Raw genomic sequence first — 18,803 nt, 5'->3', positions numbered from 1 at the left:
TAGGAAAATTTAGCTTGGAAAGGACCTCAGGAGGTCTCCAGTCCCACCTCCTGCTCAAAGCAGGGTGAGCAAAGAGATCAGACTGGATTGCTCAGGGCTTTATCCAGTCTGGTCTTGAAAGCCTCCAAAGACAGAGACAGTACAGCCTCCCTGGGCATCCTGAGTTATCCAGAGAAACTTTCCAAGGTAGGCAGGGAATACAGACAATGTCCATCTCTGACATATGTTCCTCCACATATGGTATATCTCTTAGGATTAGCAGATACTAATCCAGTAAGTATATTTAAGAAATGGGAACAAATGATAAACCTTTGCTCTCCTCTCTTTCCCAAGTTTGGAGAAAGCCTGGATTCAAACTGAATTGCAGGAGGTTAAATTAATGAGGAACTCAATTAGAAATAGAAGGAAATAGAATAGAAATTAGAAATAGAAAGAAAGTTGGGTCAGGGAATTTCTCTGGTCAGATCCGTTCTTCCAGCTATAGACTTGAACCAGAGTAGTGAGTAAAATACCCGACCCTTTTGGGAAGTCAGTGGTCCATGTGTGAACTGAAGTGGTTCCCTCCCAGCTCTGGTATTTATGTCTCTGAGAGCACAATCGTGATGCACTGCCAGGTTCAGGAAATCTGCAGGCAAATTTCCCAAATGTACCTCCCTTTTATATCTGATATAATCGTTGCAATGGATGAATGTACCACAAAGTTTCTTAAAGATCATAGGTTTTCCACATTCCTCCTTAGAACCAGCCACAAGTATTATTATATTATGTCCTTTGAAAACCTTAGACAAAGTCTCGTGAAAGGAAGAAAATGCTTTTACTCAGCCCACTGGATGTGATGTCTCATTGGATGATATTAATTAAGAAGGAGAGGATGGAGATTAGTAAAAGAATTGTAAGGTAAGGTTAAGAACTGGCTAAATGAAAGATGACAGTAGATTATGATGAAGAGAAATATAAGGCTAATTGGATATCAGTAGTAGAATCTATTAGGAGCTGGTCCTGGGAATGACCTTACTTAAATTTTTCATTGATGGCCTGGGAACCCAAAGCTGGACTGAGTTAATGAAATTTGCTAAGGATACAAAGCTGATAAGCACCATCAGAAAGCAGAAAGAAATACTGGAAAAGCTGGCTGTCTTGGAGGCCCGGAGTGATAGAAATTAATAGTTCAAAGCATGTGGGGAGCAGGAACAAGAATCTGCCTTGTATGCTTGAGGCTCATTGGTTACAGGTGACTCAGAAGAGCAGAGCCGGGACACACAGGATGTCCATGAACTGCCTACCTGCTGTGGCCATGGACAAGGCAAATGTGCTTTTAGGATGGATCAGGCAAACAATTTTCTGTAGAGCTAGGCAAGTATTATCTGCACTGTGGAAGGACCAGTTGAGACATCCTCTATAGCAGAGTGTAGAGTCCTGGTCTTTTGTGTTTAAGAAGGATGAACTGAAACTGGAACAGTCTTGCATAGAAGAATGGTAAGAGAAATAGAGAATCTACCTTCAGAAGGTAACTAAAATAATCCAGCTGTTTAACTTGCTGGATGAGGGCTTTGAGGAGACACGATTGTTCAAATTATAATGGGGATATTTGTGATTAGTAGACAAAGCTTTCTGGCACAAATCAAAAAGGTATAAATTGGAGTGTCAGCCAGCGTAGCTTGAAGTTAGAAGGCGGTTTCTATCCAAAGAGTGAGACACCAGTAGGAAATACAGCAGCAAACAACATAGTTATGGGTAGACAGCATTTATCAATAACTTTATATGGTGTGATTACCTATAGAAGCAAGGGAGAGTTTTCTTGGACCTGGAGGTCCTGTATACTTTTGTGGTTCAGCAGTCATATGAGGGATGGTGGGATGTCAGAGCATCAGTTGTAGTTGCTTAGCATCAACACAGCTTCCCATACAGCTATTTTATGCAGCTGTGTAGGTTCCTTTCAAAATCCCCTAGAAGGGACTCAGTTTTAAACCGGGATTTTTTTGAATAGCACTGATCCTGAATGTGCTTCTTTGAGCAACCTTTTGAAGAACTCATCAGTGCTGTTTTGTGTAGTGTGATTAAGGCCAAATCTCATGCTCATTTGCCCTCTAGACACTGTTAACTAAAGCCATCTCAGAACAACAAGATTTATTTCTGCTTTAAGTAAGCATAAAATCTATTAGTAGTAGGAGATGGGGCAGAAACAAGCAGTACCATCAGCGCAGTTTGTGCAATTCTGCATGTTGCCTGAAAACAAGACAGTATTGATTATTTTACTAGACTAGTTACATATTAGGAAGTAAAGATTAGATTTAAAAATTAAATGCCTCAGGGAGGGTGAATAGCAGCACAAATCTCTATTTGATGTTTGTGTCAACAAGGTTGCCAAAGCAAACATCGCAAACATCTGTCTGTAGCATAGACCAGAAAATACTGTAAATGGGAAAATATTTTAATTATAAGCAGTGATTCACAGAACTCCCTATGTCTTTATTTATTAGTATGATAATATCACCCCAACATATGAACTTTATGCATTACCTATAAATAATTCATGAATTCGCAAATAAAGAGATCTGGAATCTGTACACAGAGATGGCTGTTGCCAATTATCTCACTTGTGCAGAGCCAGACCTTCTCAGTTCACGTCGCTCGCAGCTGCTCTTTTAAATCATTCATCAGTGCTTAAAAGATACGCTGGTGGCGCTGGCAGAGAGTATTTGAATTTTTATTGTTTACACACTGTGAACTTAGCTTCTGGTCTGAAATTATCTGCCACATTGAAGCCTTTAAGAATATGGATGAGAACGATATGACAATCCTTTTTGCTTTTCTCTCTCTTCTAACACTGATTACCTTTTTTGCAAGTTATATAGTATTCTTTTTGTAATTACTAGTTTCATCTTAAATTTGTAGCTGATATACTTCCCCATGCTGTTTAGAGCATGATAATGTTTTGGAATATATTCCAAAATTTTGGAAAATATTCCAGAATTAATGCTTGGCAAATATTTTGTTCAAGTTTGTATGATTTTCAATCTTTAAACTGGAAATTTGTACCTTGTCACCTAAATATCTACAGTTGCTGCTTTCTGCCCATGTTTAAGCAGAAGTCACTTGAAAATAATAATGAAGGCTGCTTAAAAATTGATGGCTAGCTGTGGTCAGTGCTTTTTTCTTGTCAGATTACTCAGACATGGAGTTTCCACTCACTTTCAGAATGTGGCTAGTACTTCCTTTTTGATAAACTTGCCCATGTCATTATAGTATTGTGACTTAATCTTGCTTCTAGCATGGATAATGACAGTAAAAATTTTAAGGTTTTGTGATAAAGCCAATTTTTTAGCTGTGTTAATTGAAAATCTTATCCCTGTAACTCGAGATTCACACGTTGTTATTAACCATGCATGTACCCAGGAACGTACAGCGCGTGTCCTTACGCAGACAAGTCCTCCAGTCAACAGGTTCGGTCCTTTCACTCATGCTAAAGATAAAGCAGCAGCACTAAAACTGCTGCCAAATGAACGGGTGCAAAACCGGAGCGGAGGCGCGGGCAGGCGGGCTGGCGAGGCAGGTGGGAAGGCTCCCGGGGACGGCGCGGCGACGCACGCACCAGGCTGCCCGGGCCTGCGCTGGGCTCGCCTTGGGCGAGTGGCACGTGTACGGGACCCGTCGCACTGTTACGGGGTCCAAAAGGAGCCCGGGAGGCAGCTGATGAATATACGCTTCCTAATTTCAAGAATTTCGTTCTTACCCTGTCAGGCTTTGGACACTAAACATAAGGGTGTTAAAAGACTCATAATGCGTGTGTATTAAAGACTCAGGATAGCATGTACCGACTTGTTTTACTTTAAAAATCGGCATTGAAAGAAGTAATTTACATCATTCCCAGAAAAAAAAAGATTTTTCTTCTTAATGGCTTTCAACCTGCTCACAACCAAAATACATTGTTTAACTGAAACACAGTCACTGTGAATATTTAATATCCAGACTAATCTTTCACACGAACCTGACGATTCTACTCAGTGCGTTCCTCTGTCTTTGCCATTTTTCCTCATTTGTTGAAAAATAAAAGTCAAGCAACTCAAAGTTCTACTTTTTTAAGGATGCTGATGCATATTTTAAAATATTTTTATTTGATATTGCCTTAAACTGAATATCTTCATGTGGGACCTTGCTCTAAAATATTGGTTTGGGGAGAGGACAGTAAGATTAGTAAAAGACTAACTAAACATAACATATATTACGTGGAATTTTCTAAACTACATCTTGGCTTTTCTTTTTTTTTTTAATTTATTAGCTTCTCACTGTTTTCCCAGTGCTAGCACAAAAATGAAAAGGAAAAGAAATTAGAAAATAAGAGGATTATATGCATTGCATTTCTCTCTTTTATCCCTTTCTTTTTATAAAGCATTTTTGTGTTAATTAAAGGACTGCTCTAGCTCTGATTGAAATCATTTGGGAAGGTTCCTTTTATTTCTACTGATGATTTATCATGCCCAGGATGAATTGTGTATTAGATTTGTCATTTTTCCAGCAGACTGGTTTCTGGCACTGCAGGAAAAAAGAAGAGCAGATTTATAAATAAATATGGTCAGTATATCATGTAAATCAACAGTAAAAAGGTAAATTGAGCTAAATCTTGGTGAGTATAAAACACAGCATTTTCCTCTGGGCATTATCCTGACTTAGCTGCATTCTAAGAAAATGTAGCAAACAAAAGAATCAGATCGTTAATGATGAAAATTATCAATTATTAGGAAATGAAAGTCAGGCCTGCCCTATCAGTCAGCTGAGTAATAAATAAAACCAGTTCTGCCTTGATCTGTGTCAGCCCTATTCCAATAGCAAACCTGCCTGAATAGGAGGCTGATGTAAATTTGATAACAGGATGTTTTTGATTGACAACAAAATGAAACAGAGTAAGTCTTGGCTTGTCTTTTTGCCTGGAACACAATTGTTTTAGATTTACGTGAGTGAAACTGAGATCAGAGCTTTCTCCACTTAGCTTATGGCTGGTTTGTCCTGGTTCCTTGCATGGAAACTATTCATTTAATTCTGGGAGGGGAAAAAAGCCACTTTTCTCTACGCGTAAGGTCTGCATTAAGTACTCCTGACTTTTGTACAAGGGGATGTGGTTTCTTGGCAGCACTGGCAAATGCGTTGGCACAGTTAAACTACCCTAAAGACTCCCTTGCTCTCAGGAGCTTATTTCACTTACCAAGCCAGTACGTGTGGCTCACACCATTAACCCATTTTAGTTCTTATTTACACTGCGGTAGGAGTGTGAGCATTATCAGTTACTGCATTTTGGGGTGTTGGGGGGGTTCCCTCAAGGAAAAGTTTTGGTGGAAGATTTTCAGCCTGCTCTGCACAAGCTCCTGGTGAAAGTGACTGGTGATCACACATGCTTTGTCTTAGGTTGAAGAACCCAAGACATCTTAAAGGGGGTTGAATCTGAGAGGGTGTGAGATTTATAGTCTGTGAATATCAGGCTTCCTTAAGGTGTCTTAATTTTGAGGTTTAAAATTTTGACTTTTTTTATTATTATTTAATTTCTGAATTAGTGCAAATGTTGTGTTTTCCACTGAACACCAGCAGTATGGAAGGATTGAATCAGAAGCAGATAAAGATGTATCGTCTCCATGGTCTTTATTCTATGCTATTAAAAGCAGTCAGGGCTTTCTTCTGGGCTAGGACTTCCTTTTCTCACCACCCTTCCCTACAGGGCACTACAGTGCAACAGGAAATTGGAAGATGCATATTTGGGGAGTGGAATTAATTTTTTAAGCATGAGTAAAAAATCCTGTTCGCTCTGCCATTTATTATGTGCTATGTGCCCCACTTCCCCTCCCCAGGTGATGCCATTCGTAACCAGCAGGACAAGGGAACAGCCAAAATGCCACCAGACTCTTGGGGCCCTGAGAAACTAGGAAACGCAGTTTCTAACAATTTGAAATATAGACAGGATCTATAGTAGTGATAAGCCTGGCCACTGAGATCTTCACCTGTGTTTGGTGAGGATCCCTCATTCTCCTTGGTTGTTTTCCCTAGCAGTGTCCCGTATCAGCCCGTGTTATTAATTCTCCTGCATTATGTTCAGGATCTCCCAGAAAGTCACTCCCTGCCATTGGGTTTGTTTAACATCCAAGAACATCGCCTGTGTGGTACACCTAGGCTCTATTCAAAATCATTCGAAGAACTGAAGACTGGCTACACAAGCTCAGCCCAAAACTCCTTTTGGCCCAGAGTCATGTCTCCAAAAGCAGTCAGCAGATGATAATTGGGAACAGAGTGTAAGAAGCTGGACAATTATAAAATGAGCGTAATCTCATGTATCATCCCATTTTCTATCACTCAGCTGCTTGTGACTTCCTAAAGTAGGGGTTGATTCCAGACCACTGTGTTAAATGGTCACGATGTGATCTGTCTTCTGTGAATTGGTCTGATTCCTTTGCAAGCTCATTGTATGTTTTCCCCCTCTATAGCATCCTATGGAAATGAACTCTGTGGTTCACTCATGCATAGTAATGATAACCCTCTTTACAAAATTGACTGATCTCACTACCCAAATGCTGTATTTTAGGAGAACCAAACCAGTGTTTAATTTATTTTTAAAAAATGTTGTTTGCAAAACAGCAACGGTTATCCATGGAGTATAAAATGTAAATGCTTTGTGCTGTGATGTTTGCATGTCATTAGATTAATTTAAAAAGCAAGTGATTTAACTGTGTTTGTGCTAATTATAATGTTTACAAATTAGGGAGAGATGCACTTAGTAGTCCATTGGGAAAGGGTTTTGAAACCTCACATGTCTTAGAGTCTACAGTACTGTCACTTATTCACAGACTCCTAATACCTGGGTGATTTGCTTTTTAGATTACTCTTCCATGGAATGTAATTCTCAGGAGTCTCCATCTCCGTGGAATTCAAAAACAGGTTCATGTGCATGTGCTTAGGTAGATGAGCTTCTTATTTAACTGATTTTTTTTTTTCTTCTTCTTTTCAAGGTCCACGAGTTCCAGTGGTGACTGTTCACAACACAAGTGACACTCAAAGTAAGAACGGGCTTGCATCTTGTAATTCTTCAGAGAAAAGTAGCCAGGCCCTATCCTGAGATAGTATTTCTAAAAGCATTGTCCTCACAGTAGCTTGCTGTTGGGAGTAAGAAGTCAGTGATTTGGGGATGTCATTTGTTATCAGCTTTCTCAAAAAATCCACAGTCCAGATCTCTCTCTCTCTTTTTGTTAGTCTTCCATGAATTTTGTTTTACATCCTCCTCCAAAGAATATATATTTAACTTAATCTATGATTTAATAAAATCACTCTGATATGGACTATCAGGCTGAGGGAGGTAATGCACAGGACTTAGCCCCACGAGTTGCAAGTTTTGCTCCCAACTCTGCCACTGACTTGCAGCATGGTTTCCTCATCTGTTTAATGGGGGTAGTAATACTTATTTGTTTGGTAAGGCTTTTTAATGCTAATGATTCTCATCTACACCAGCAAGAATCTGGAGTTATTCGAAATACAGATTTCAGCCCCAAAATCTTTGGTGCTGGCTATTGCCATTGACAGATGGGTTAGGACTTGAGCTCGGAGATCCATTTGGTTTCTGGAGTTCCTGTCTCTTGCCAGGCTTTTTCACCCCTGTAGTAATAAAGACAATTTAGAAAGATCTATTTTTTCACCCCATCTCAGTGTGGCAGGGAGCCCCATGCTGGCAGGCTTTCTTTTTGCCTTCTCTGTGGGTATCTTGAATCAAGGTGCCCCCTTTCTCTCTCTTGAGTCTTAGGAGACTTCATAGCAGGGTGTGGGACTGAGTCTCACATGAAATCAAGCTTTATCTGCTCCAATCATTTTCACGGGAGACCCTTTTCTATCCTTTTTTTGTTGAGTTTAGCCCAGCTGTAAGCTGCGATCAGGGCCCTCAGGCATTTACTTAGAGTGGTGACCCATGTAAGGGGAGTGGGCAATTTTCCTAGCAGGGAATCACCTGCATGTCGAGCCACAAGGATTGTTACCAGGGATCCAACCTAATACTGAGCCAATGGACCCCATCCCTCCAGTCTTTACTCATGTGTGTCTCTTATTAAAACCCCTCCTGTGATGCCAGGACATGCAAGAAAAAAAACACAAGATTCTGTATTGTTTTATGCAGTTTCTATGCATGACTTTTTGCTTCCCATTCTCTAAATTCCTGCTGACAACATGCATTTTAATCTCTTACTGCACATAGAAAAGCTTTGTTTGTGAAGACATGAAGAGCACAACCCCAAGTTCTTACTGAATTATTTAAATACTCTTCCTATGAGAATACAGTTATGATTGAGCAAAATTAGAGCTGGAGGACTTGATTAAGTTAGATCCCCATGAAGGTTTCCAGAGAAGCAAATAAAGGCCAGTTTGCTCAGTTTCTTAGCAAGCTGAGAAAGGTGAATCAAAGTGAAAAGTAAATCAGATTTGTGTCATACTGTATCCTTTTTTGTTAAGACATAGATACTCAATAGTGTTCCATCGAGTGCCAACAGTGTCTGATACCTTTAAGCAGATGTATTACACATTCAACTCTAATTTATCCTTCCAGCCTTTTCGATCAATTTGTATTGAAGTGTTTCTTTGCAGAGGAATTCTTAGAAAGACATGCATAAAATTCAGCAGCATACTAGAAAAGCTAGGTTAAAGCAACATACTGCTGCAGGACTGCTCTGTAAGGGAGGCAATAGAGATCTTTGCTGCTAAATCAGGGCAGCATAGCCTATCCTGGACCAAGTCTTAGACCATCTGCCATTCTCTCACTTGTCAGGTGCCCATGTGATAAATACTTCACTTCCTTGTGTCTCAGTTTCCCCATCAGTCTGAGACTGATGGATAAAAATGCCCTGACAGAGCTGGCTGGTTTTGCTGTCATTGAAGCATTCCTGGCCAAAAATAGAAGCTTCTTCCAAGGCAGGAAGGGGAAAATACCATGGAGTTTCTACAGAGCATTTTATCTGCAAGGAGGGCTCGTTGCACACAGAACAAGCATGAAACGGCCATTTCCTACAGAATCTCACCCATGCTTTTGTTGATGTCTTGGCCGTCCTCTGAGCTCTGCCCAGTGTCCTTGCTGGGGTATGAGACACCTTTGAAGGGCTCCTTCTGCCGCCACATAGCGTTTCCTCCCAGCATAGCCGTGCTGAAACCACCTCCAAAGGAGGGCTCTCACTTTGGACCCAGGTTTTGTTTGTTTTATTGGTGCTGGCAAGGGTGGGATAGGGAGATAGCTTGATTTGCCTCTTCACCCCAGAGACAGCCCAGAGAAGCACCAGGACAGAGACAGGACCAAGTGCAGAGGGACTTTTCTTTGTGCGGATTCCTACAGGAGGTGATTTCATTTCTGAAAGAATAAAAAGTGTCCCTATTTCTACCACTTTTTCCTCCTCCTCCCCATCCATTTCTGTCTCTTTTTTTTTTCTTAAACACAATACTTTAATTTTACAACAGACATAGATATGGCTGATTGGCTATAATAGCATGTACAGGATAGTGTTTTCATGAACTGTGCTATAGACTCCTGTATAGTTTTATAAATTACTTTTAGATGTATGAAGTGAGAGATACTATAAAATAGAAACAGCAAATAAAAGACTTTAAAAAGTAACATAAAACATACTGAGACTAGTTTTATTTTGACAGTTATATATGTGTAGTATTTATTACATAGATAACTCGATCTAGTCATGCATAGAACACATCTTCTGCTGAAATTCATGGTTTTCTGCATATGATTAGCATTTCCCTTGGTATCCTATTTTCCCTCATTCTTTTGCTTTTGAAAAAAGGACAGCTATGGCAATTGCATGTTACTGAATTTACTATGAGCCCATTACTCTATAAAGGGAGTTTGCCTCTATATTCTGCAATGATCTGATAATAGTGAGTTGCACTGAATATTACAGTGTGCTTACATTTAATTAAGCAATGACCATTTGTACTCCACAGACTTGAGCTCCCTGTGGTCCTAAAGCAGAAAAGAAAGTCCTTTAGGAGATATGCCAATCTTTTTTATTTCCTCCCCAGTCTTCCTGGCTTTCTGTGAATGCAATTATATGAACAAATAAAACTGCTTGACTAAATTCCCCTACGTGGCAGGCCCCTTTCTGCTGATAAAGCTACTTGTGTGTGCCATAATTAAATGAGAATCTTAATATTTAACTAAACGTAATAGGCTGTTGCTTTGGCGCTTTCGTGGGGGTTGTGATTTCAATAGAGATGAGCCAAGCTTTTTAGAAGCAGGTTGAATAGTCGTTGAACCAATATACTCTTGCTGAAAGAACTGTGAAATGTATTAACTGGAAAGGGCATGTTTTTGTGCTGTGCCTGCCTTTCTATTCAGTAGAGAGCGGCAATGAGAGCGTGATAATCAGGTACCCTGAGTGTTATTTGGGGAGCTGGGGTTACACATTTATCAGTGCGTCTCTAAAGGGAAGTCACAGTCAATAAAACACATAATTTGGTGGTGATAGGGTCCACGCTCTATTTTGCTGAGAGAATTCCATATTAAATGCATTGTATTTGCTATCTCCACCCCTTTCCCCAAGAAAAACAGTGAGACAGCCTCAGCTAAGAGATGCTGAGTGTCCATGAGCTGGGCCTGGATTTCATGGGTGGCACCGAGGAAAAGCTCTGGGCCACGTATCTGCTGGAAGGTGAAAACTGAGACCTCAGTACAAGGGCAGGAGGTGCCTGTTGGCCATGGCTGGGGTTCCAGAAGCAGCCCCCGACCCAGCCATCCTGCCAGGGGTGCGGAGATACTGCAGCTCCCTCCCAGGCATCATGTTCAAACCCAGCCTGCTGCCACTGCAATGGCTGCTTCATCTTGGTGGAGGTGGCCACTTTTTCTCAAATAGGTTCAGTGGTTAGAGCGTGTGGCCAGGATAGGGGTTATAATGGCTAAATCCTGGGAAGGAGGAAGGAATTCTGCATTTTGATCCCAAAAATTTGTTGGATAAAATACACAAGCGCAATACACAATAATTTATTATATGCATGTATATATAAGTTACTATAAATGTAACTTAAGCACACACTTGAGGGCTTCTTCATTTGACACCTACAGTTTGCCTGGAAGATAGATGTGTGGCTGGAGCAGACTGAATCCCCTCCTGCGATAGTATCTCAGCACATATTACATCTCCAGCTGGTGTGAATCCACTGAACATCGTTGACTTCAGGCAAAAGAGCTTTACACCAACACAGAACCTGGAGCACATTTCAGAAACCTTACTAAATCAGACTTCTGTGAGGGCTGGATAGCTAGAAGGCAGATCTTTTGTAAGGAAACTTGTGTCACAAATATTAAGGTGGCTATAAAATATTAACATTTTCACAAACAACACCAAAAGTTTTTGTGATCTTGTCCTTATTCTTTCAGAAATCTTTGACCTGGAGGTAAATGAAAATGTGCAGTTGACTGTAAATGACAGACAAATGCCTAAAGTAGAATACATGGAAATCAAGATAGATGATTACAGTAAGTAGTACTTTTCCTCTCTCATTTTTCTTTTTCTTTTTAATTGTTGCTTCTGTGAAATGTTACAGTCATCTTGGCAGAGTGGCAGGAGGAAAAATGACTTTGGTGCTCAAACTCTCAGTTTGCAAAGCACTTTATTAGGAAGTGCTATATATAAGGAAGTTATTACAGAAACAGGGTTTGATGAGAATGCAGCTGAAGAAAGGAAAAAGGATAGTTTTTTTTTTTTTCTTTTAAAACGTCCTGTGGAGAAAAAAAAACTCTCTAAGAGATGACACGGTGTGGTGCCCCCATTCTCAGGGGTATTTGTCCTGGCTGGGCTGGGCTGTTGTTTAAGATGGGTTTGAAGTGCGATACTGTATGTGCTTGCTAGCTGCAACCATGGCAGCCTTTCAGCACGCAATATAAAGTTGCCGTGAACACAGCAGTAATCGCCAGTCAGGAATTCAAGTTGCCAAGGACTTTCGGCCTGAGTCGTTCAGGATTCTTCGAGAAAGCCACCTCATTTGGCAGGGTTGGAAAAAACAGCTCTACAACAAAAGCAAAGAGATTTCATCTGGAGTAAAGAAGGCAGAAACCTGGAGCAGCGTAAATCAGCATCTGCTGTGTTCTGTTTGTATCACTTATTTATTTATTACCCACATATCTATAGGCCAAAGAGCACAGAGAAAAGGAAGGGCATTGTAGCAAACGGGCAAAGCATAAGCATTTTCTGCCTGTCCGTGTACCACTGCAAAAGCAGCTGTTCCTGCTATAAACAGATGTCCTACCTATATGTGGGAAATCCAGTTTGTGTGCATGGTGGCAGCTCCAAAGAAGCAGCTAGGGAACCAGGCTTCAAAATATGACCCATAATATTTCCCACGATGGAGAATGTAGAATACCTTTCAGATAGGATACAACGAAATAAAAGCCGTTGAGGTGTGATGGATGTTAAGTTGCTAATTTGGACCATTACCAGGTATTATAAAATGTGAGGCTGAGAGGCAGTAGCCATTGGAAAAGGGCAATAATTGCCTAAAATGTTCTGCTTGGTACATTGGTATTAGGAACATAAGCTGATGCATGAAAAAACAAGAACAGATGTGCACTTCCCAGGCCTCATGGGCAGGACACGACCATGAAAGATGGCTCGTCATAAAGATCACCGTCTGTCCACCTCCTGTGGGCCAATTCATAGGCATACTGGAAGCAAACAGTTTTTATTACAAATTCAAGTTGTTGCTAGATTTCTTAACTGTAGGTATCTTTGAAACTTTCTTCTGCTCATTTAACCGTGTGTGTGTGTGTGTGTGTGTGTAATAACTACAAGCTGGCTGTAGCGATATGGCTGTTCTTTTGTGTTCTTCCTGTATTTTCAAGGCCTTAGGCTTAACAGCCTTGGGAACACTGCATGTAATGTTTATCTATATTTAAAGTCAAACGATGGCCTTTTTGGCTGTCCCTGGGCCATTGATCCAATTTGCAGGCCATTAGCATTCAGATGGAATAACTAATTAGACTGGGTGTCAGACAATGATTGCAAAATAAACCACTTAAACCTCGCGGTTAATCTGTGTATTAATCTATTGAAAATGCTGCTAATACCAATTTAATTGCTGTGCCTTTGGTAATCTGGATTGTAGTTAACATTTTAAAAATAAATGCTCTGTCATTAATGTAAAAGGCATTTGTGTGGAAGCATTTTCAGATACCAATGCGAGGCCACAAACAGCAGTTAAATGAAGCTTTGGTGAGTGTCACTATACTGCATGGGCCTCATTCATCTCTCATTTAAACCGGTTTAATACTGGTACAACCACGCAGGCTTCAGCAAGGCTACCTCCTGTTTTATAGCAAAGTTAGGCCTTCTAAAAGCTAGGATTAAAATACATGTTCTCTACCTGTCTTCACACCATTACAGCAGAAAAAATCCTATTCTCTCTCCCACCCACCATCCTAAATTGGGTCTTTAGCTATTATCTTCTCCTATTTTCCCTCTCCTCTGCTACCCTGAAATACTGATTTCTGGCTATGTCACTCATCCACCTGCCAAAAAGGAAAATTATAGCTATTGCCAGATGTTAATTGAACATTGTAAAAGTGATGCATGACTGGACAGCTCATGCTGTACTCTAGATTTACGTTCCTTGTCACCTTGGCTATTACAATATGGGTCTTTTCTTTGACAACATCTGTGTTCCTAAGGTGTTATTTACCAGTGCATCTTATGAAATGCCATTTTGTTCCTGCTCGTAAGTGGTCAAAACACTATAAAAATCTATTAGAGTTACGTCAGCTTTCCCACACTAAAGACATGCTGTTATTTGTTGTTTTTTTTGCCTAGAATTGCCAATGCAGATCTTAAAGCCAGCAACCTTTTCAGACACCGCACACTATCCTTTGCTATTGGTTATGTAAGTTCTTGTTCTTCCTTTGTTTGTGTTCACATTATTAGGGCAGCATGGAAGCCTTCACCATGATCAGAGTCCTTTAAGATAAGTTGTGTTCAATGCATGCCAGCCTGCTTTAGCGCCTAAGCCCAGCACTTTGATTCTCTACCTCTGCCTAACTTCAGAGCTGCAGGAATTCCCACTGTCAACTGAGTTGCCAGCACCATGCCAGCAGTGAGGTTCTGTGGGGGCATGAAAATCCCCAGCAAAAGTTAGAAACTAGACTGTTTTCTGTATAGATTTGGTAAGCTTTGGTAATCACACTTAATTCCAAAATTACAAAAGCAGTCAGGGAGGAAGGATGCTGTGACGTCTCTTAAAACCTGTAGTCCAGGAGTTAGTGCCCTCATTTGAGAGGGAAAGATTGAACACAGGTCCGTCCCTTCTCTCCTGTGTTTGAGTCCACGGTTTCACCTCTCTAATGAAATCCTGCAGTTCACTCTGCTGTGAAGCTATTCCATGTACACTTGCAATTCAATTGGTTTGGGGCAGAAACAGAAAGATGAGGGCAAAAAAGATAATGTTGACTCTTTAGCCCCAAATTTAGGGCACTCCCTTGGTTAGGAGAGATCTAGGGCCCTATCCCTGCGCTGGTGAGTAATTAATTATTTACAGAGTGGAATAACTCCTTCAGGAAAGGTTGGGAGTCATTCACCTGTGAGTGGCAGGTCATCCATCACCAAGGACTTACTTCTGAGAAGCTCAAATCTGATTCCTCTTTTTCCTGATTTGCAAAAGTTTTAAAGTTTTTCAGCAATTGGGTAAAAGAGGGACTTAGATCCAGCTCCTCCACATCCAGAGCAAGAGCTACATCCCCTGGGATAATGGACAAAGGGAAGCATCCCTCTTTCCTTCCTGGTGCATGAAGAAAAGGAGCATGCCACTCTGTCCTCAGCCAGAGAGATAGGTCCCTCCAGCAGAGTCAATAGCTAAGCCGCAACGCCCTTGGGCATCCTTCCTGGTCAGCCTGGGAGTGGAGCAATTTTCTCAGTGCACTGACATTTGTGAATGCCATTATGTGGCACTTCATTAGCCCCGGGCATTCAATAGGTAGTCTGAGTGAGATGCAGTCAGCCTTACTAGAGCTTAAATATTAGATGTCCTAATGCAGCAGTCCTTCCCCTGTAAGGGTCTGTGTTCCCTGAAATACCAGTGGAGAGAGTTAGAAACCTTTGAAGATTTGCAGGATTTAAGCATTTTGATTAGGTAGGTAGGATTTTCTTTTGGCATGTGTAACAGATGGATATTTCTGTACACAACATTTAGGAATGCACATAATAAACTTTTCTGTCAATCTGAAAAGAAACTGGGAGAAGGAATTCATTGACCTTGGAAGACTCTTCCCTGGTCCTCCTGCTGCATTGCTTGCTTCCTGGTGGGGAGCCACACCACAATAGAGAAGCCTGAAGTAGGAATGAAAGTGGCTGATGAATGCCTAAACACCATCCTGCACTTCCTTCATTGAAGGACAAAAACACCGCAATAAGCATGTCGTTACATCACAAATTACTGCAGAGAAAATGTACTTCATTATACAAGTGCTTGAGGAAGATTGGTACTCATCAAGCTAACAACACTTGATTAGGCTGCCTCTGAAGCTAGATGTGCCTGGGTCTCTGCTGAATAAATGCAAATGATCAAAGTCACATGCACATAAAAAACCTGCAATGAGTTGTCTGATGTCTCTGAGAACCCAAAAAAGGACAAGTAGGTGGAAGCGCCACTGACTAGAGTAATCACAGTCCTAAATCTTACTTCTCCTCTTCATCACCTCTTGATTTTTATTTTATTTTTTGAACTGTCTGGCTGAAGAGGAGTCCCTATGTCTCTCTTTTGCAGGATCAGACCCTAAGCAGGAGGGTGAAGAGAAAGTCTTGCCCCTGATCACCTTATCTACCAATTTCAGGCAAACCTGAGCATTTTTAAGCTATTAGTTTTATCTCCTTTAGAAATGTTCTTTCCCTTTGTACTTGTTTCAAGCAGTGGTGCCAGCTATGATTGACAGTTCCAGCTACCATCGCTCTTGTGAAGCCTGCAGGAGAGGGGAGGTCCAAGCTGGGTGAAAGGGGACAGTAAATGAAACCCAAATGACTGCCAGTGAAGGAAAACCGGACTCATGTCTGCAGGTTTCATCCCAGAGCATTTCAGCAGTGCCAGCATGCCCCAAAGTCAGGCTCCTCATGGCAACCACTCCACCAGAAAAACCCTGTCTTTGGGAACAGACATGACAAAGTCACAGAGCAGACTGTTGTGCGGTGTAAACTGGCAAAACTCCCCTGACCTCTGCATCATTGCCCTGGGTCACTCTCCCTAGGCATCCTGCCTGTTTAATGATGCACTTTCTAGATTTGTTTAAAGCTCTGCTAAGCACAGTGATAGCTGCTACGTAGGGAGGGAGGTAGAAACCAGCCTAGAGCCGCCACCCCAGCCTCAAAGTCCATCCCACGCAACCAGCCTTCTGTACAATAACAGATTATTATTATCCCAGAGACTGGTTTCCTCTTCTTTAAATCTGCACAGCCTTGTAATGTGTGCGGACGCTTCAGCTTCCCACTGAGGCGGGAAGCTCTTGCCCCAGAAAAGAGCTTTTGGCCTCCATTTCATAACCTTGATTTTGCTTCACCAAGAGTGAAGCTGGCACCATGGCTTGACGCCTGTTTCCGTTTCAGAGACGGAACGCCTGGCAGCCAGGTTGTAACCGAGAAATTTGAAGTGAACTGGGAAAGCGTCATGGTCAGCTCTCACAACGCGATTGTGGTGAAGTTCGACGGCCGTGGGAGCGGATTTCAGGGCACTAAACTATTGCACGAAGTGAAGAGAAGACTGGGCCTTTTGGAAGAGAAGGATCAGTTGGAAGCTGTCCGGTGAATGACACCTTTCTTTAAGAAATTAATTCATTACTAATAATTAAACGAAGGCTGGCATTTGTCCTGCTTCCTTAAATGGGGAGAAAGGGAAAGGGAGGGAAGGACAACATAGTCATAGAGCTGTGACCAAATCATGGCACATGAGAAAGAGCTTATGCCAACCAATGCAGATGGGGGAGAACAAGCCTTAAACAGAGCTAAATTGTAGCATGCTCATCTGTATTACATGTTCAAAGCCTTTTTATTTTTAGCTCTGTACAGTCAAACGTCTACAAACAAGCAAGTTTGAATATCAGTTCCTAGATTAATTTTTGCTGGGCTGGTGGTTGGAAAAAAGTCCATCTTTAAACCTGTAAAATTAAGACTTTTTAAAATATAAAATCAGTACAAAACATAAATGTCAAGTCTTGCAGTATCGTGAGATTTACTCTGAGCATTAACACACTAGAAACACCGTTAGAGTAGTGTAATAGCAACAGTTTTACTATAGCTTTTAGAAGTAGTACAGGTTATGTCACCATTGTTTGGTCAAATCCAACACAACAGGCCAAAAGATTAAATTGAATGGAGGCTTATATGGAAGCAGTATGTATCAGCATGAATTTAGATTGTCTGCATCATTTTCCTGGGACCACCTCAAATTCAAGCGATAAAAACCTTTAAATCACACTGTGTTTCCTGAATCTAAGGGAAAAATATTTTTAACTCATTGTTTCTCCTCTTTCATATTCTAGGACAATGCTGAAGGAGCATTACATTGATAAAATGCGAGTCGGTGTGTTTGGGAAGGTAACATTTTCCCATTATTCCTATGTACTGTTATAGTTGGCTGACACGGTTAAGCAGCAGAGTTAAATCCCAATTTATTGAATATGCCAGTGGTGACTTTTTCATTATTATTTATTTGGGGGATAGACTGCTTCTTGCTGAGAGATGTTAAAGATGAAAGCTTTCATTTTATCAATGTATTCATCAATGTTTTCTTTTAAATTAACTTCAAAGGGAAGAAAGTGACTATTTGTCATAAAAATGCTGTCAGATAATTAATTATTTTTTCCCCTTGCAAACTTTCATTTCATTTTCATCTTGTCCCTGAAGGTCTGTTGGAGTGTGGGTAGCTCTAGCTTGTATCGTACAAATGTACAACAATATTGATTTCTGAGGCTGATTCACACCATGGAGTGTGCCTGGCTAGGAAATAGCAATTGCAAAGTACACATAGTTTGAAATGAGAATGGGATTATGAGTAGAAATTGTTTATTATGGCAGATATGGGGTAGAGTGAGTGAAGAGTGCTGCACTTAGCATCTCTGTGGAGAATTGTTAATGGACTGATGGCAGAAGCTGAAATTCTAATGTCAATTTTAAATAACAAAAGACTGAAATAATATTTTGGAGAGGTAATCTATTTGATAAGACCTAGTGCTATAAACTAGGAAAAAGGAGGCAAGCTCTCCGCATACAAATCCTTCTGCCTCCAAGAGAATGCATTAAGTATAGAGCTCATCTGAAACCACAGCTGCTGAAGCCACAGAGATGTCCCTCACTGCATATTTGTACAGTATAAGGCACTAAGAGTCTTGATATGGCAGACGGGTTGCTGCGAGGTCTCCATTATCCTGTTTCTATGCCCGAAAATGGCACCGCATCACTCCCAGACTGCAGATGCTCACCTAATGCTTTGTGCTCTAGGATTATGGCGGCTATCTGAGCACTTACATACTTCCAGCTGGCGAAGAGAATCAGGTGTTCGCATGCGGAGCTGCTCTTTCCCCATTGACAGACTTCAAATTATATGGTAAATACCATCCCAGAGCCCACAGGCTCTCTCTGACTACAAATCTGTTTCTGCCCTACCCTTTCTCGGTTTATCTTCTCTTTCCTTCCTGAGATCCTGCCTGTTTTGTATTGTCTGTCTTCTTAGGACTAGCTATAAACCCTTTTCTTCCTTCTGGAGACCAGTCTTGCTAACACCAGTGGGGCTAGCTAGGAGCATGTGGGAGGGCTCCA

The 18,803-nt window shown here is 41.1% G+C and overlaps 1 protein-coding gene across 1 annotated transcript in view; it reads left to right on the top strand.

Annotated features, from left to right (window-relative positions):
• The window catches only part of DPP6 (dipeptidyl peptidase like 6), a 438,719-nt gene that overhangs the window by 411,173 nt on the left and 8,743 nt on the right, over positions 1-18,803 (top strand). The window contains exons 17-22 of the mRNA XM_013943645.2: positions 6,990-7,037; positions 11,396-11,494; positions 13,821-13,890; positions 16,596-16,790; positions 17,528-17,582; positions 18,486-18,591. Of these exons, the coding sequence (XP_013799099.1) occupies positions 6,990-7,037; positions 11,396-11,494; positions 13,821-13,890; positions 16,596-16,790; positions 17,528-17,582; positions 18,486-18,591 (573 nt within the window). The remainder of the gene's footprint in view (positions 1-6,989; positions 7,038-11,395; positions 11,495-13,820; positions 13,891-16,595; positions 16,791-17,527; positions 17,583-18,485; positions 18,592-18,803) is intronic.

Source organism: Apteryx mantelli, chromosome 2 (assembly GCF_036417845.1).
Source record: "Apteryx mantelli isolate bAptMan1 chromosome 2, bAptMan1.hap1, whole genome shotgun sequence".
In the NCBI taxonomy this organism is placed as follows: Eukaryota; Metazoa; Chordata; class Aves; order Apterygiformes; family Apterygidae; genus Apteryx; species Apteryx mantelli.
Note: the sequence above shows the minus strand (reverse complement) of the source record. Positions and strands in the feature narration are given on the sequence as shown.